Here is an 18,729-nt window from a genome sequence, read left to right as displayed (position 1 = left end):
ACTTCTGACCTCAGGTGATCTGCCCGCCTCGGCCTCCCAAAGTGCTGGGATTACAGGCGTGAGCCATCACACCCAGCTAATTTTTGTATTTTTTAGTAGGGACAGGGTGTCGCCATGGTGGCTGGGATGGTCTTGAACTCCTGACCTCAGGATCTGCCTGCCTCAGCCTCCCAAAGTGCTGGGATTATAGGCGTGAGCCACTGTGCCCAGCCTGAGACGCTCTCTTAATTAAAAAAAATATATATTGTGGCTGGGTGCGGTGGCTCACGCCTGTAATCCCAGCACTTTGGGAGGCCAAGGTGGGTGGATCACCTGAGCTCAGGAGTTCGAGACCAGCCAGGCCAACATGGTGAAACCCTGTCTCTACTAAAAATACAAAAATTAGCCGGGCGTGGTGGCATGCGCCTGTAGTCCCAGCTACTAGGGGGGCTGAGGCAGGAGGATCGCTTGAACCCAGGAGGTGGAGGTTGCAGTGAGCCGAGATCGTGCCACTGCACTCCAGCCTGGGTGACAGTGTGACTCCATCTCCAAAAAAAAAATAAAAGGTTATTGTTTGATCCTTTCGTAGTTTATAAGATTGATGATCAGGTCTTCATGCTCATGTGTGAAATATGCCTCCCCCAAACCACGTTAGGACATTGGCATATTGCCTGTCTGAAATGAAAAAAGCTTTTTTGTTATATAAATATGTTGGCTGGGTGTGGTGAGGTTCAATACCAGCCTGACCAACAGGGCAAAAGCTACTAAAAATACATAAATTAGCTGGGTGTGGTGACATGTCCCTCTAGTCTCAGCTACTTGGGAGGCTAAGGCAGGAGAATCACTTGAACCCACCACTGCTCTCCAGCTTGGGCAACACAGCAAGACTCCATATGAAAAAAAATTTGTTGGCTGGTCAGGTGCGGTGGCTCACACCTGTAATCCCAGCACTTTGGGAGGCTGAGGCGGGTGGATCACCTGAGGTCAGGAGTTCGAGACCAGCCTGACCAATATGGTGAAATCCCATCTTTACTAAAAATACAAAATTAGCCAGGCGTGATGGTGCATGCCTGTAATCCCAGCTACTTGGGAGGCTGAGGCAGAAGAATCACTTGGACCCGGGAGGTGGAAGTTGCAGTGAGCCAAGATCGCACCACTGCACTCCAGCCTGGGCAACAAGAGTGAAACTCTGTCTCAAAAAAACAAAATGTTGGCTGATAAGGGAGATGTTCATGTTCATGTGACACAGTTGAAGTAAAAATCCACTGTATACAAACAGTATACAGTTTGTGTATCCCATTTACAAAATACGTGTGCATAGGCTAAAATCCACAATCGATAGCCCATGTTAATGGTGCCTAAATCTGGGTAGTGGGTTTACGGGTGATTTTTATTTTCTGTATATCTGTAATTATAACTTTTCTATAGTAAAAGCTTTTATTATTTTTATTTATGGTAAGAAATCCCCCAGCAGAGTGTATGGGCAGAAGGGCTAAGGAAACAGCTCAGGCAGGGAGAAGGGCAGGGTCCCTGGGCCCCCACCCCCACATGGGGCAGGGAGGAAGAGGATGGAAGGCAGCCAGGGGTGATGGACTGTGGGAAGGGCCAGGTCCCGGGGACCCTGAGTGTCAGGTCCCAAGAGTTGGGGAGTGCTGCCGTGGGAAAGGGAGCTGAGAAGGATGCAGCCCAGAGCTGGGGGAGCCCTAGCGGAATGCAGGAAGCAGGAAAGGGGTGGCTGGGTCAGAGCATGCAGGCCGTGGCAGGTGGGGGCTCACCGTCACCTCCTGGTAGGATTCCATGCCATTCAGCACCACCTGGATGACCTGCCGGCGCAGCTTCACACTCTGCTCTGAGCGGTACTCGGAATTTGTTAGGTAGAAGAGGGCGGCACTGCCTGTCACTTGAATGTTTCTGTCATATTTGTGGCACTTGAGGGCCGTGATGACCAGCTGTATGAAGACAAGGGGGACCTGGGCTGGCAAGTGCAAGGAGAGGCCTGGGCTCTGCAAGGGGCTGGAACAGGCTCTCTGGGGCAGGGTTTAGCCTGGTCTTGCTCTCTTAAGGCAGAAGTGGGGCCTGGGGAGCAGACACCAGGGTTGGAACTGAACAAGGCCAGTGCTGAAGCCAGTCAAGTGCTGTGAGGCCCAGGCTGGGGTTCTGGTCCTGGGGCCCTGGGGACAGGGTGCAGAAGGACAGGGGCTCTGGGGACATGGCTCAGCCAAGCCTGACATGCTCCAGGTGGGGAGGGACAGGAGGTCAAGGCCCCAGGCTTGGAGCTGACCTTCAGGGCCCGCAGCAGCTGGTTGCAGCGCTCGATGCGGGCAATGTCAAAAAGCAGGTTGATAGCCCGTGAGGTGATCTCAGGCCGGTGCTCCGTGTAGGCCTCGATGGCATTCAGCACCTGCTCTTCGTTCTTATCACCACTTACCTGCGGGTGGGACATGCTCAGAACAACCCAGAAGAGGCCAAGGGCTGGGATGCCAGATCCCAACTGAAGTCTCCAGCCCCAGAATCCAGCTCCTTCTCTCTCCTAAGGCTCCCTGACCCAGCCCCATCCCACTTCCACGCTCACTTTGTAGGCCGGAATGTGCGTGAGGCGGCACAGAGAGTTTTCGAAGAGCCCGAGGAACTGCAGCGGCCTCTTCAGAGCCCGGAAAGGTATGATGCTGCTCTTGGAAGGCTCAATGCTGGGGAAAGAAGGTGCTGGTGTCAGTGGCTTGGATCTGCAAGGGGCTGGAACAGGCCTGAGCTGGATCTCCCCACTAGGGGTGGTGAGGCATTTCCTTGCTTTCTCTTCTAGGCCCTCCAACCTCATCCCCTGTTCCTTTTGTTTTTAATGGTAGGGGACATAGGCACCACCTCCTGATGGAAGGGTGGCAAGGTCACATAGTAGGGGAACACGTAGGATGGGTGATGCAGCCACCTTTAGAAACCACCTGCCATTTTAGTAAGGACATGGCACTTTTAGGTCTCACCAACAATCACAAAGGGACAAGCTCAACTGAACACCATTAAAGTAGGCTGGGGCCAGGGCTTATGGGTGGCCAGTTACAGCTGGTAGGGTTTGGTCAAACTTCTCAACCAACCAACCCAGGAACTGACCTATGTCCAGCAATACTCCATAGGTGGCAGACACTGCCAGCCTCGCCTCTTCCCCCCATGGCACTGTGCTCTGGTCAGGCTGAGCGTTAGGTAGTTCCCCTGTCGCTCCTCATGCTCTCACCTACTGGCCTTTGCAGGTGCTGTTCCCTCTGCTAGAACACCTTTCCTCTGGCAAAGGCAGAATGAGCTTTCAGGACAGCCAGGATGCGTCCCTCCTCCTCCTTCCTTCCTGATCTTCAGGCCACCCTGGGGCCCTGGATTGCCCCTACCATAGCCCTTGTAATGAATGACTTGACTGTCCCCACCAGCTCACACAGACTCCGAGAGGGCAGGACCTGATTTGTTTCCTTATCTCTAGCACACAGCACAGCACTTGGTGGAGGGGTACTTGGCAAATACTTTTTTTTATTTTGAGACAAAGTCCCACTCTGTTGCCCAGGCTAGAGTGCAGTGGCGTGATCTCAGCACACTGCAGGCTCCGCCTCCCGGGCTCAAGCAATTCTCACACCTTAGCCTCCCAAGCAGCTGGGACTACAGGTGTCTGCCACCATGTTGGCCAGGCTGGTCTCCAACTCCGGGCTTCAAGTGATCCGCCTATCTCAGCTTCCCAAAGTGCTGGGATTACAGGTGTGAGCCACTGCACCAGCCTAAATGCTTATTGAATGACAGCCTACCAGTAGCCTTGGAGGGTGGGGCCCCACCTGGTCTGTCCCGCTTCCTCTTCCATCTTGGAGATGCTGCAGTTCTCTAGGATCATGTGGCCAGAGATGTCCAGGGACATCAGGTTCCCCAGCTTCTGCACAAAGAGGCTCAGCACCTCCCGAGTCAGCTTGAACTTGTAGTAGCTGGAGAGGCGGTCTCGGGAGATGTCCAGGTGTCTGAAGATTAGGGTAGGGGGTGCAGGTCAGGGGCTGGGTACAGGGTGGGGCTGCCTTGCAGACCCCGGCTCCTTTCATCTGTAGCAGGGGATGGCCCATGCCTGCCATGACTTCTCCAGGGCATTCTGGGAAGAAACCCCGAATAGCCTCAATCCAGCTGAAACACTGGGTTTAAGGAATGGGACTGTGTCTTCATCCCCACCCTCTGCCTAACCAAGGGCTCCTGAACCCTGAGGGCGTGCATGACAACACTCACCTCTACTCTTTCCCACCTGCCCACCCATCCCCACCCTGGTGAGCTCTGGGCCAGGAGCTCACCGCAGCTTGTGCAGCTGCACGATGACCCGGATGTGGTCGTCGGACAGGTCCATGTTATAGAGCACGAGAGACACCAGGCTGTCTTTCCACTGCGTGAGGAAGGCGGCATCACTCGTCTGAATGCCTGAGAGGTCCAAGGCTGCCAGGGAGTTGAGCGGCCGCAGCAGGGACTCCACAGGGACCCAATCAATCATGCGGCCCAAGTTGAGGAAGCGGAGGCGGCTGAAGCCCTCAAAGGTGAAATCCTTAACCAGCACCTGGCAGGTGGGGTTGACGAGGTACTCATCTTCACAGCCCCCTGGGTTCTCCTCCTCATAGAAAATGTTTGTACAGCCGAAGAGGCTCAAGGACACCAGGGTGTGGCTGAAGCTCCTCAGTGTCTGCAGGCTCTTGGCAGACAGCTTCTCACAGTTGGTCAGGTACAGCTCCACCAGGTCCTGGGAGTGGGCACAGCTGCATCATCATCACTGCCCCTGCCCCTTCCCCCCGCCCCAGGCCTTGTCCTGGGCTACAGGTGGGTTGGAAAGGGTGATGTGCACAGTCAGGGTGTGCACTGGCTGGGCTGGAGGAGAGCAGCCTGGCCCCTGCTTGGTGTGGGCCCTCCCGGTGCTGTGGCGGGGCAGGTCTCACCTGCTTGCGGATGGCCTCCAGGTCCTGGTCCTGCACCAGGTCCTCGCGGAGGTGGATCCGTGTGAGGCGGGTGCTGCGGGGGTCTGAGAAGAGGCTGAAGAAGCTCTCGTGTGGCTCGAAGTTACAGGCAGCGTTCACCAGCTCCACATACCTGGGAGAGGAGAAAGCCTGGCTCAGGGGAGGGCCACAGGGACTCTCATCCTCGCTTCAAAGCCAAGCCCTTCTCCCCCTGAAGCTTTCTTGGATCACCCCAAGTAGCAACCTCCTTCTCCTAAGAGTATCTGGTTGGATCCTGACTAAACTACCAGTAAGATTAAGGGTGCCTAGGAACCAGGAATCTAAAGGCAGCTCTCTGGGAGACCTTCTAGATGATGCAGGGGCCATCTCTCCCAACGCACATGCCTGTCACACAACCTCCACGCACACTGCAGGGGCAGCAGCCCCCCTGGCATGACCACTCTCATCACCTTCTTTAAGCCCCTCCTGTGACCCTTTTAAACAGGCAAAGTAAGCCAAGTAGTTCAGAGTTCCCAGCTGGGTACAGGGCAAGCCCTTAATTAAGCCCTGTTGAGACATCAGCTCATGCAAGAATCCTGGTCTGCTGGGAAATGCTTTGGATTCAAACGCTTTAGAATCTAAATCTTGGCTTGGCTGCTTCCTACCTGGGCAACTTCACACAAGTAAATGAACTTTCCCAGACCTCAGTTTCTTCATCTGTAAAGTGGATATAACTCTGGCCTGCAAAGTATCCAACCTAGAGCCTGACCCACAGTAAATGCTCAGGACGTTATTACAGGTCCACCTCTGTCCTCAGGCCCACACAGGCTTCTAGTTTCCAATGCAGCTGTCTACCAATTTCCCTTCTGGGAATCTATTTTTTTCTTTTCCTTTTCCTTTTTTTTTTTTTTTTTTCCCCTAGAGACAAGGTCTCGCTATGTCACCCAGGCTGATTTTGAATTCCTGGTCTCAAGTGATCCTCCTGTCTTGGCTTCCCAAAATGCTGGAATTACAGGTGTGAGCCACCATGCCTGGCCACCATCTGGGCCTCTAGATTGAACTCCCAGCTTTCAGTGACTGCACAGCATGCTTCTAGGAGCCCCTAGGAGTAGGGAGGCCCTCGGAGGGCCATTCAGATTTTTCCCTTGAGACCCTGTCTCAAATGAGTGACTCTGGATGATTCACTCCCTGGTCATGGATCCGTTATTCTGGCACTGGCACCTAAACCCTTATGTGGCCATGTTCACTGAATTCACAAGCACAGGTGTGTGCATGTGAATGTACATACACATACATGTGGGGCAACACTTAATTCCTTTATTTATAAGCAGATTTTGACACAATCACATCTCTAAATGCACACATGCAGTTTTGCCCTCAAAAATAACCTGTGCTGCATAAGCTTACATGTGTACACACACCCATGCCTTCACGTGCACACTCCTCCACATACACACCAAGAAACACACATATACACCTTTACGGTTACGGATACATCACTATTCTCTTGCACCCATGAACATCCGTGTGCACATACACACCCTCACACATTCGTCTCCATAGCTACTCCCCATGTAGTGCACACATGGTCCCAATCTCTCTATACACATTCATGGGAGGACCCCTGCCCCTCCTCTGCCCCAGGTCTGCTCACTCATTGACGAGCCGGTCACAGATCTCGCTGGGCAAGAAGATGTCCGGATGTAGCCGTAGGGTCTCCTTGTCCAGCAGGTAGCCCAGGGTGCCATCCAGGTTGCGCAAGCAGAAGTCAGTACAGAGGGCCATCAGTGACTCAGGAGTGTCAGACGCCATGCTGGCGGCAGGCAGGTGGGCCACTCCAGGACAAGGGTCCCCAGGGACAACAGTGATTCCTGAACACTCACAGGATCATTGGCAGAGCCACTGCCTGGGGAGTGGACAAGATGCCAAGTGAGCCACACACAAGGGCTAGAACCATCAGTGGCCCCATGTCCACACTCTGAGTAGGGAAACTGAGACCACACTCCAATTAGCAGCTTAGCAGGGCCAGGCCCAGGTCTCCTGACTCCATCTCTCACCCGCCTCTGCTGTGCCACTATCTATGCACAATTTGACCTGCAAAGAACATGGAGCCTTGTCCAAGCACTTATTTGCCTGTGGGCAGATGTGTGTGCTGGGGACTCAATGCTTGGGTTGGGGTAATAGGGATTTTCACTCTTCTGCTTCCCACAATCTTTTTTTTTTTTTTTCAGAGTCTTGCTCTGTCGCCCAGACTGGAGTGCAGTGGCCGGATCTCGGCTCACTGCAAGCTCCACCTCCCGGGTCTATGCCATTCTCCTGCCTCAGCCTCCCGAGTAGCTGGGACTACAGACGCCCACCACCTCGCCCAGCTAGTTTTTTTGTATTTTTGTAGTAGAGACGAGGTTTCACCATGTTAGCCAGGATGGTCTCGATCTCCTGACCTCGTGATCCGCCCGTCTCGGCCTCCCAAAGTGCTGGTATTACAGGCTTGAACCACCATGCCCGGCTGCTTCCCACAATCTTAACAGCTACACTGGGGTGTTCCATGCTGTGCAGTACTTCCTAACCTGTATACAGCTATAGGTGATTGAGCACTTAGTCTGTTCCAAGGCTTAATAGACATACAGACATGATATCACTGAATCTCATGGTGTCTGATTAAAAATGAAGGCTCCTCACAAGAGCAATGAGAACATATGTCCACACAGAAACTCGGACGTGACCATTCATAGCAACATTATTTGTAAGAGTCAAAAAGTAGAAACCACCCAAATGTCCTTCAACTGATGAATGGATCGACAAAATGTTACATATTCATATAGTGCAATATTATTCAGTCATAAAAAGTAGTGATCCATGCTATCATGTTGGACCTTGAAAACATTATGCTGAGTGAAAGAAATCAGTTTAAAAAAAAAAGTCACATACTGTTTGATTCCTTTGATAGAAATGTCCAGTGAGAATAGGCAAATCTGTAGAGACAGAAGTAGGTTTGTGGTTGGGAAAAAGGAGAGTAACTGCCAGTGGGTATGGAGTTTCTTTCTGGGGTGATGAAAATGGTCTAAAATTGACGGTGGTCATGGGTGCACTCTGTGAATATACTAAAAATCATGGAACCATATACTTTATATGGGTGAATTGTGTGACATGTGAATTATATCTCAGTAAAACTGTTATTTAAAAAAGTGAAGCCTCCTACTAGCTTCATGACTTTAGCATAGCTAAAGATTTCTTAACTAGGACTCAAGAGGTGCTAACCAGGAGGTAGAAAATTATAAACTTATCTACACTGAAGCAAAGAAATTTCTGTTCATGCATATACAAAAATTAATTTGAGATAGATGATAGATATAAATGTGAAAGGTAAAACAAGAAGGTTTCTAGAAGAAAACACAAGATTGTATCTTTATGACTTTAGAATAGGCAATGATCTCACATGGAGAGAAAGAAATTGATAAATTGGACTACCTCAAAATTAAAAACTCTGTTCATCAAAAGATACCACGAAGAGCCTGGGCGCAGTGGCTCACGCCTGTAATCCCAGTGCTTTGGGAGCCCGAGGTGGGCAAATCGTTTGAGCCCAGGAGTTCATGACCAGCCTGGGCAACAGGGCGAAACCCTGTCTCTACAAAAAATACAAAAAGAATTAGCTGGGCACGGTGGCATATGCCTGTAGTCCCAGCTACTTGGGAGGCTGAGGTGGGAGAATCACCTGAGCCCAAGAGGTTGAGGCTGCAGTGAGCTGTGATTGCACCACTGCGCTCTAGCCTGGGAGACAAAGACAGACCCTGTCTCAAAAAAAAAAAAAAAAGAAAAAAGAAAAAAAAAGAGTGAAAGATTTGAACAGGTATTTCATAAAGGAAGATAGTGAAACAGACAATAAACATGTGAAACGCACTCAACTTCTTTACTATTAGGGAAATGCACAGTAAAACCACAATGAGATGCCATTTCCCATATGCCCACTGGCTCAACTGAACACAACAACAGCAACAACAACATGGGCAATACCTGGCATTGGGGAAGATAGGGAACAGTGGGAAATCTCCCACAGGCCTGGCGGCAGGGCAAATTGGTGTGAACTGGGAATATAATGGGAACAGTATTTAACACTATTCACTATTTACTAAAGCTGAACATACATGCGTTCAACATTTAGCAATTCCACTCCTAGGTATATACCCAACAGAAATGCATAAGTAAATGTGCACCAAAAGATCTACACTAGAATGTTCTCAGCAGCACTATTTGTAATGGCCAAAACCAGAAAATAACCTAAATGCCCACTAGCATTGGAATGGAAAATTATGGTATATTCATCTACTAAATACTGCATGGCAATGAGAAGGCACAAACTCCTGTTAACAGCTTGGATAACGCTTACAATTTTTTTTTCCCCTCAATTTTTAGTTTTTTTTTTTGAGATGGAGTCTGGCTCTGTCGCTCAGGCTGGAGTGCAGTGGCCGGATCTCAGCTCACTGCAAGCTCCGCCTCCCGGGTTTACGCCATTCTCCTGCCTCAGCCTCCCGAGTAGCTGGGACTAGGCGCCCGCCACCTCGCCCTCGCCCGGCTAGTTTTTTGTATTTTTTAGTAGAGATGGGGTTTCACCATGTTAGCCAGGATGGTCTCGATCTTCTGACCTCGTGATCCGCCCGCCTCGGCCTCCCAAAGTGCTGGGATTACAGGCTTGAGCCACCGTGCCCGGGGTTTTTTTTTTTTTTGAGATAGAGTCTTGCTCTGTTGCTCAGGCTGGAGTGCAGTGGCATGATCTCGACTCACTGCAACCTCCACCTCCTGGGTTCAGTATGCACCAGCATGCTCAGCTAATTTTTGTATTTTTTTCTTTTAGTAGAGACAGGGTTACCCATGTTGGTCAGGCTGGTCTTGAACTCCTGACCTCAGGTGATCTGCTCGCTTTGGCCTTCCAAAGTGCTGGGATTACAGGTGTGAGCCACTGTGCCCGGCCTTAATTTTTAATTTTTGAGACAGAATCTCACTGTTACCTAGGCTAGAGTGCAGTGGTGTGATCTCGGCTCACTGCACCCTCTATTTCACAGGCTCAAGCAATCCTCCCACCTTAGCCTCCTGAGTACCTGAGACTGAGACTCCAGGCATGCACCACCACATCCGGCTAATTTTTTTTTTTTTTTTTTTAGAGACAAGGTCTTGCTATGTTGTCCAGGCTGGTCTCAAACTCTTGTGCTCAAGCAATCTGCTTACCCCGGGCTCCCAAAGTGCTGGGATTACAGGCATGAGCCATTGTGCCCGGCAAACACTTACTGCGTTTAATAAGAGGAGTCAGAACACAAAAGGGTCTGTACTGTGTCACTCCACTAAGTTCAAAAGCAGGGGAATCTCATCTGTGGTGGGAGAAGTGAGGACTGTGGTCACCTGGGGAGGTGACTGCAAGGGAGTTTCTGGGTGCTGAGGAGCTTCTAGTCTCCTTGATCAGAGTACTGGGTATCCAGGCTTGTTCACTGTGTGAATCTTCAATGAACTGTGTATCATGATGTGTGTACTTTTTCAAGTGAATATTGGGTTTTTTGTTTATTTGTTTGTTTGTTTTGTGAGACGGAGTCTCACCCTCTCACCCAGGCTGGGGTGCAGTGGCATGATTTTAGCTCACTGCAACCTCCACCTCTAGGGTTCAAGCTGTTCTCCTGCTTCAGCCTCTGGAGTAGCAGGGATTACAGGTGCCTGCCACCGCACCCAGCTAATTTTTTTTTTTTTTAATATTTTTGGTAGAGATGGGGTTTCGGCCGGGCGTGGTGGCTCAAGCTTGTGATCCCAGCACTTTGGGAGGCCGAGACAGGCGGATCACGAGGTCGGGAGATCGAGACCATCCTGGCTAACACAGTGAAACCCCGTCTCTACTAAAAAAAAAAAAAAAAAAATACAAAAAAAAAAAAAACCGAGATGGGGTTTCATCATGTTGGTCAGACTGGTCTTGAACACCTTACCTCAGGTGATCTGCCCACCTCTGCCTCCCAAAGTGCTGGGATTACAGACGTGAGCCACCACGCCCGGCCCGAATATTGTAATTGAATAGAAAGTTAATAAAATGCCAGCCGGGCGCGGTGGCTCACACCTGTAATCCCAGCACTTTGGGAGGCTGAGGCGGGCGGATCATGAGGTCAGGAGATCAAGACCATCCTGGCTAACATGGTAAAGCCCTGTCTCTACTAAAAATACAAAAAATTAGCCGGGCATGGTGGCACGTGCCTATAGTCCCAGCTACTCGGGAGGCTGAAGCAGGAGAATTACATGAACCCGGGAGGTGGAGCTTGCAGTGAGCGGAGATGGTGCCACTGCACTCCAGCCTGGCCGACAGAGTGAGACTCCGTTTCAAAAACAAAACAAAACAAAAATTAGCTGGGCCTGGTGGCGGGAGCCTGCAGTCCCAGCTACTCGGGAGGCTGAGGGAGGCGAATGGCATGAAACCAGGAGGCGGAGCTTGCAGTGAGCCAAGATGGCACCACTGCACTCCAGTGCAGGCAACACAGCAAGACTCTGTCTCAAAAAAAAAAAAAGTTAATCAGACTCCATACTGATATTTTGTGTATCTTTCCTTATGTATGTAATTCTTTGGTTGTTTTTTTGTTTTTGTTTATTAATTTTTTTTCTGAGAAAGTCTCATACTGTTGCCCAGGTTGCAGGGTGGTGGTGTGATCACGGCTCACTGCAGCCTTGACCACCTGGGCTCAAGCGATGCTCCCACCTCAGCCTGTTGAGTAGCTGGGACTACAGGCATGTGCCACCACGCCCAGTAAATTTTTTAACTTTTAGTAAAGACAGGGTCTTTCTGTGTTGCCCAGGTTGGTCTCAAACTCCTGGGCTCAAGCGATCCTCCTACCTTGGCCTCCCAAAGTGCTGGGATTGCAGGCGTGAGCCACCTGTACCTGGCCTCTCATGTATGTTATACTTCATAGAAGTTTTTGGGGTTTTTTTGAGATGGAGTCTCGCTCTGTCGCCCAAACTGGAGTGCAGTGGCGTGATCTCAGCTCACTGCAACCTCCGCCTCCCAGGTTCAAGCGATTCTCCTGCCTCAGACTCCCAAGTAGCTGGGACTACAGACGTGTGCCACCACGCTCAGCTGATTTTTTGTATTTTGAGTAAAGACGGGGTTTCACCGTGTTAGCCAGGATGGTCTCGATCTCCTGACCTCCTGATCTGCCTGCCTCGGCCTCCCAAAGTGCTGGGATTACAGGCGTGAGCCACTGCACCCAGGCCCAAAAGTTTTTTCTTACAGTGCAGGCTCTGTGGTCAGACAGATCTATGTTTTGACCCAGTTGTACAATTCACTATAAAATTACTTAACCTCTCCATCGAGGCCAACATGGTGAAACCCCGTCTCTACTAAAAATTCAAAAAAATTAGCTGGTGTGGTAGTGCACACCTGTAATCCCAGCTACTCAAGAGACTGAGGGAGGAGAATCACTTGAACCCGGGAGGGGAAGTTGCAGTGAGCCAAGATTGCGCCACTTCACTCCAGCCTGGCAACACAGCAAGACTCCGGAAAAAAAAAAAAAAAAAAAAAAAGGTACTTAACCTCTCCAGACCTCAGTTTCTTCATCTGGAAAATAAGGATAATAATCTCTACTTCGCAGGGCTGTGGTAGTAAATGAGATAATGTTGGGAAAATGCTTAGTCCCAGCCCAACAGACTAAGTACACAACATGGTGGTTATGATCCCACCTTTTTTTTTTTTCAGACGGAGTCTTGCTCTGTGTCACCCAGGCGGGAACGTAGTGGCACCACCTCGGCTCACTGCAACCTCCACTTTCCAGGTTCAAGTTATTCTCCTGCCTCAGCCTCCTGAGGAGCTGGGACTACAGGCGCCTGCCCCCACACCTGGCTAATTTTTGTGTTTTTAGTAGAGACAGGGTTTTGCTATGTTGGCCAGGCTGGTCTCAAACTCCTGAGCTCAGGTGATCCACCCGCCTTGGCCTCCCAAAGTGCTGGGATTACAGGAGTGAGCCACCGTGCCTGGCCCTATGACCCCATCTTTTTTTTTTTTTTTTTTTTGAGACGGAATCTCGCTCCGTCACCCAGGCTGGAGTGCAGTGGCACCATCTTGGTTCACTGCAAGCTCCGCCTCCCTGGTTCACACCATTCTCCTGCCTCAGCCTCCCAAGTAGCCGGGACTACAAGCGCCCGCCACCACACTTGGATAATTTTTTGCATTTTTAGTAGAGCCAGGGTTTCACCATGTTAGCCAGGATGGTCTCAAACTCCTGACCTCGTGATCTGCCCGCCTTGGCCTCCCAAAGTGCTGGGGTTACAGGTGTGAGCCACCATGCCCAGCTGACCCCATCTTATAGAGGAGGAAACTCCAGGTCAGACAGAGGGAGCTGTGTAAACTGGGACTGGAACCTGGTCTTGTGGAATCCCTCACATCTCTTAGAGCAAGCTTGTCCAGCTTGTGGTCCATGGGCTGCATGTGGACCAGGACAGCTTTGAATGAAGCCCAACACAAATTTGTAAACTTTCTTAAAACATTATGAGATTTATGAACTTTTTTTTTTTTTTTTTAGCTCATCTGCTATTGTTAGTGTTGGTGTATTTTATGTGTGGCCCAAGACAATTATTTTTCCGGTGTGGCCCAGGGAAGCTGAAAGATTGGACACCCCTGTCTTAGAGGGTTCTGGAGTTCTGGGGCCCAGCATTGTCCCAGCTTCTGGGAGCCTCCCTCTGTGTCTATTTGCGAGCCTTCCAGACTGCTCAGGAAATCCAGTGGGAAGCCACAGGGCGCTTTGGGCTTTGGAGTCAGCCAGTTCTGAGTTCAACTATAGCACCACTGTCTACTAGGGACTATGCGTGGATGAGCTGTGAAGTCAGGGAGGCCTAGCTCACATTTCAGGCTTGCTGCTCACAAGCAAACAAACTTGGGCAAGTATCTCCACCTCTCTGTGCCTCAGTCATTTTTCCTCTAAAATAGAAGCAGCACAATACCTCATCCCCAGCAGGGTGTGAAGATTCCATGGAATAATATCGAAAGGACTTAGAACGCTGTCTGGCACGTAGTCATTGCTCAATAAAGACTATTATTATTGTTGTTGTTCTTACAATCATCACCTTCTCCTATCTCATCTGCCCTGGCTCCCACAGAGTGGGGTCTGTTCTAGCCCAGCTCCAGGGCCTGGGTATCCCACAACAAGGCTTATTGTGTCAGCTGTCCCACTGGCAGCATGGCACCCTCGAGGGAGGGCACAAAAGCCAGGATGCCTGGGCCCCAGGCATGGCCTTCCTTTGCCTTCATTTACTTCCAGATCTTCAAGAGCCCAGTAGCCTCTCTTGCCTGGGAAACTGGAACCAGAGGGAGCACTGCTGGCAGAGTATCCCCACTCTTGGAAAGCAACTGTTTTCAAGTCCACTGGAATTAGAGTCAGCTTTCTGGCCTACTTGGTCCCCACTAACCCTCTACTCCAGCCAGCCTGGCCTCACTGTCCTGGCAAAAGGCCCTCGGCACAGGTCACCTTCAGACCTTTGCCCAGTCTGTTCCCTTTCAACGAGGACCATCCAAATTCAACTAATTACTGCACTTTCTACTTTAAATACTGCCTTCTCCCCTCCCCTACCCAAATATAATCCATGTCCTTCCTCCAGGAAGTATCTCCTGGCCACTCCAGCCCACATGATCTTTTTTTTTTTTTTTTTTTTGAGACAGAGTCTCGCTGTGTGGCCCAGGCTGGAGTGCAGTGGCCGGATCTCAGCTCACTGCCAGCTCAGCCTCCCAGGTTTACGTCATTCTCCTGACTCAGCCTCCCGAGTAGCTGGGACTACAGGCGCCCGCCACCTCGCCCGGCTAGTTTTTTTTTTTTTTGTATTTTTTAGTAGAGACGGGGTTTCACCGTGTTAGCCAGGATGGTCTTGATCTCCTGACCTCGTGATCCGCCCGTCTTGGCCTCCCAAAGTGCTGGGATTATAGGCTTGAGCCACCGCGCCCGGCCTACATGATCTTTGAACTCTCCTTTCACATAGCTAATACCTATGGTCCCAGTGTCAAAGTTACTTCCTCTGGGAAGCCATCTTTGACCCACCAGGGTGTGCCTGCTGAGTGCCTCCACAGGCCCGACCTACCACAGCAACAAACACTTGGTACTGATGTGGCTTTGATCATTCAGTGTCCTTGATAGATGGCCAGGTCCACGAGGGCAAAACCAGGCTGTCTTGTTTGGTATCACATCCCTGGACCTGCTCACTCAGTCCCTGCTCAGCACCGGGGGTCCTATGGTGAGCAAGCCAGACGAGGTCCTTGACCACATGGAGCATACTGGCTCCAGAGATAGACAGATCCGCCTACGGGGCCCACAAGTGGCCGTCGTGTAACTGGGACCAGTGTCTTGCAGGAGGAGGGGCCTGGGGCTCTGGGTACCCAATCAGGGGACTTGCCCCAGACTGGGGAGTCAGAGCAGGTGTCCTTAGAAGTGACATTTCAGGCCGGGTGCGGTGGCTCACACCTGTAATCCCAAAACTTTGGGAAACTGAGGTAGGTGGATCACCTGAGGTCAGGAGTTCAAGACCAGCCTGGCCAACGTGGTGAAACTCCGTCTCTACTAAAAATACAAAAATTAGCCAGATGTGGTGGCGTGTGCCTGTAAACCCAGCTACTCGGGAGGCTGAGGCAGAATTGCTTGAATCCAGGAGGTGGAGGGTGCAGTGAGCTGAGATCATGCCATTGCACTCCAGCCTAGGCAATAAGGGCAAAACTCCGTCAAAAAAAAAAGAAGTGACATTTCAACTGGGACCCAAAAGATGAGTCCTAGTTAACTCTGGTGGAGGGGGAAAAGGGAAGGCACTTCAGGAGGAAGCAAAGAAGTACCTAAGCTGCAAGAAGAGGGGGTGCATGGGACATTGGCACTACGGGCCCAGGTCCATGACTATTTGCTAAATGAACAAAGGAAGCACTGAACACTGAATGTGGGGCCTGCCACAACGTGAGGTTTCAACAAAGGGCTGTGGAAGGAATGACGAAGGACTTGCCATCTGGGGTCTGCACGAGGCCTGGGAGGTGCAGCACATTCTCGCATTCTCCCTGCACGCTGCGCCCAGGACACTGCTGGGTGCCCAGTGGCTGCAAATGATGCCTCTCGACTCGGAGGCTCTGAATGAGGGAGAGCCACTGGGGTTTTGCCTTTTCTGCAGGTCTGAGCCCAGTTACCTAGGCAGCTGCTCTGCTCTTACCATGCTCCCCAAGTGGAAGAAAAAAGCCCCCAAAATACAAGCCAGGTAGATGGCACCATCTGCTAGCCTCCTCTTAGCAGTGTTGACCTTGCCACTCAGGGCTGGAATGAGCTGGAAGAGGAAGGAGCCATCCTCCATCCTGGCATGGAGACTGAAGGGCCCTGGGGCTACCATGCCCTGAGCCCCATCCAGCTGCAGGCCCAGCACCTGCCAGAGGCAGCCATCTCTACCTACTCCACTCTACCTACTCCTCTCTACCTACTCCACTCCTTAGGGACTGTCATTCTCAGGGCAGACACAGGACATCTGGAATTGCAGCCACTGAGGACAGAGGGAGCTCTGGTTATGACCGACCACCACACTGGAAGAACCCTGTGTCTTTCTCCATCCCTTTTCTTGCATGTTCTCTAATACTAGATCTATCGTGAACTTACGATATCCTGGGGAATGGGGGAAGTGGGAGAGAAGAGAGAGAAAAACAGTAACAGCAGCAGCAGCAGCCACCGCGGTACCACGTCCATGTTGGCTGCTTCCAGATGTGGTCCTAAGCTCCTTACAGGCTTTACTCCCTGGAGTCTCTTATTTAACTGACAAAACATTTCCTAGTACCCTGTACTTGCAACTAATTAATCATTTACATAACAATTTGTCTACTGACCCCCTCCCACCGCCTGTGAGTTCTGGGAGGACAAAAGCTGTATGCTTGCTTGCATGCCTGCAACCATGCACATGTACACACACACACACACACACACACACACACACACGTGCGTAAGTGCGCACGCACATGTATCCTTGGTGTCTGACTTTGGTGCCCAACTTATGCGTGGCGTTTAACAGAACAAAGGTTTGCTATGATTGGAATTACCTTACTCTAGTACTACAAGATAGAGATTGTTACTCCATTTTCTGATGAAGATACTGACGCATACACAACTAAGCAGATGCTTGCCTGAGATCACAAAACTGATGAGAGTGGGATGCAAACCTAAAGTAGACCCCTGCTTCTCACCAAACATTTGGTCTTCAGTCCATCCATCCAAACAAAGGGAGAGAAAGAGAAACTGAAGTCCGGTGGGGGGAGCATGGGATCCCACCAGTGTCCTGATACCCAGGGAACGGAGAGGTTGGGGGAGCCAGAAGCTCTGAGCCTTGGAGCAGTGCTCACCCTGTGAAATACTAACCTAGGAGCTGGAGGGAAAACCCAAACAAATGCCCTATTTACAGAGGCTATAGGCTTTCCAGGAGGCAGTAGATCAAGGGCCAGAGCCTGGGGGTGTGAGGGGAGGCAGAGCAAGTGTGGGGATCTCCAGGCGGTCGGGAAACAGGTGAAAACCAGATGCCACCTGGCTCTGAAAAGTCTGCAGAGATTAAATACATGAGGTGGGTTATGTCAGAAAGATGCAGACATGCAATGAATGGGGAATGTGCCTCATGGCTAGGTGGCTGCTGGTGATGCTGGAGACAGAGAGGCCTTGAGGAGGCTGCATTCAGCTAGTAATCAGACTGGCTGGGTTCTATTCTTGTAACCAAATGTATTAATGATCCTACCCATACTGATACGAAGTATATACCAAGAATTCTGGCCGGGTGCGGTGGCTCACACCTCTAATCCCAGCACTTTGGGAGGCCAAGGTGGGCGGATCACGAGGTCAAGGGATCGAGACCATCCTGGCCAACATGGTGAAACCCTGCCTCTACTAAAAATACAAAAATTAGCGGCCTGGCACAGTGGCTCATGCTTGTAATCCTAACACTTTGGGAGGCCGAGGCGGGCAGATCACGAGGTCAGGAGATCAAGACCATCCTGGTTAACACGGTGAAACCCTGTCTCTACTAAAAATACAAAAAATTAGCCAGGCGTGGTGGCGGGCGCCTGTAGTCCCAGCTACTCAGGAGGCTGAGGCAGGAGAACGGCGTGAACCTGGGAGGCGGACCTCGCAGTGAGCCGAGATCGTGCCACTGCACTCCAGCCTGGGCGACAGAGCAAGACTCTGTCTCAAAAAAAAAAAAAAAAAATTAGCAGGGCATGGTGGCGTGTGCCTATAGTCCCAGCTACTCAGGAGGCTGAGGCAGGAGAATTGCTTGAACCCGGGAAGCGGAGATTCCAGTGAGCCAAAGTCATGCCACTGTACTCCAGCCTGGTGACAGCGAGATTCCGTCTCAAAAAAAAAAAAAAAAAAAAAAGAACTCTGCTAAGTATTTTATATGTGTTAATTAATTGAATTCTCTCAACCCCCCACAAGGCAGGAGTTAACATCTACAACTTACAGAAAATGCAGCTGGAATGAAGGGGTTATGGCTATGTAATTTGCCACAGACTATGCATGTGAACAGACAGATATGTCCACAGATAGTTCATTAGTTCAAGATGCAGTGTGGCAGGCCAGGCACAGTGGCCTACACCTGTAATCCCAGCACTTTGGGAGGCCAAGGCAGGTGGATCACCTGAGGTCAGGAGTTTGAGCCCAGCCTGGCCAACGTGTTGAAACTCCGTCTCTATTAAAAACACAAAAATTGGCCGGGCGCGGTGGCTCAAGCCTGTAATCCCAGCACTTTGGGAGGCCGAGATGGGCGGATCACTAGGTCAGGATATCGAGACCATCCTGGCTAACACGGTGAAACCCCGTCTCTACTAAAA

At 50.8% G+C, this 18,729-nt stretch overlaps 1 protein-coding gene and 1 non-coding gene across 5 annotated transcripts in view; one reads left to right on the top strand and one right to left on the bottom strand.

Moving 5' to 3' along the window:
• Positions 1–18,729, bottom strand: part of ZER1 (zyg-11 related cell cycle regulator) — a 43,752-nt gene that overhangs the window by 19,389 nt on the left and 5,634 nt on the right. For 3 of the 4 annotated variants that reach the window (XM_026457107.2, XM_023217002.3, XM_026457108.1), the window contains exons 2-8: positions 6,559–6,810; positions 4,908–5,058; positions 4,278–4,714; positions 3,783–3,959; positions 2,552–2,666; positions 2,261–2,407; positions 1,755–1,928 (exon numbers count right to left, since the gene is read on the bottom strand). In XM_026457107.2, coding sequence (XP_026312892.1) covers positions 1,755–1,928; positions 2,261–2,407; positions 2,552–2,666; positions 3,783–3,959; positions 4,278–4,714; positions 4,908–5,058; positions 6,559–6,716 — 1,359 coding nt within the window. In that variant the 5' untranslated portion in view covers positions 6,717–6,810. The remainder of the gene's footprint in view (positions 1–1,754; positions 1,929–2,260; positions 2,408–2,551; positions 2,667–3,782; positions 3,960–4,277; positions 4,715–4,907; positions 5,059–6,558; positions 6,811–18,729) is intronic. The other variant, XM_026457109.2, reaches the window with a different exon arrangement.
• Positions 557–660, top strand: LOC111545989. Its single transcript, XR_002732606.1, has one exon. It is a non-coding gene; the product is annotated as a small nucleolar RNA U13 (small nucleolar RNA).

The sequence above is a fragment of the Piliocolobus tephrosceles genome, chromosome 14, assembly GCF_002776525.5.
Source record: "Piliocolobus tephrosceles isolate RC106 chromosome 14, ASM277652v3, whole genome shotgun sequence".
Taxonomy (NCBI): Eukaryota; Metazoa; Chordata; class Mammalia; order Primates; family Cercopithecidae; genus Piliocolobus; species Piliocolobus tephrosceles.
This window is presented reverse-complemented; position numbering and strand designations above follow the sequence as displayed.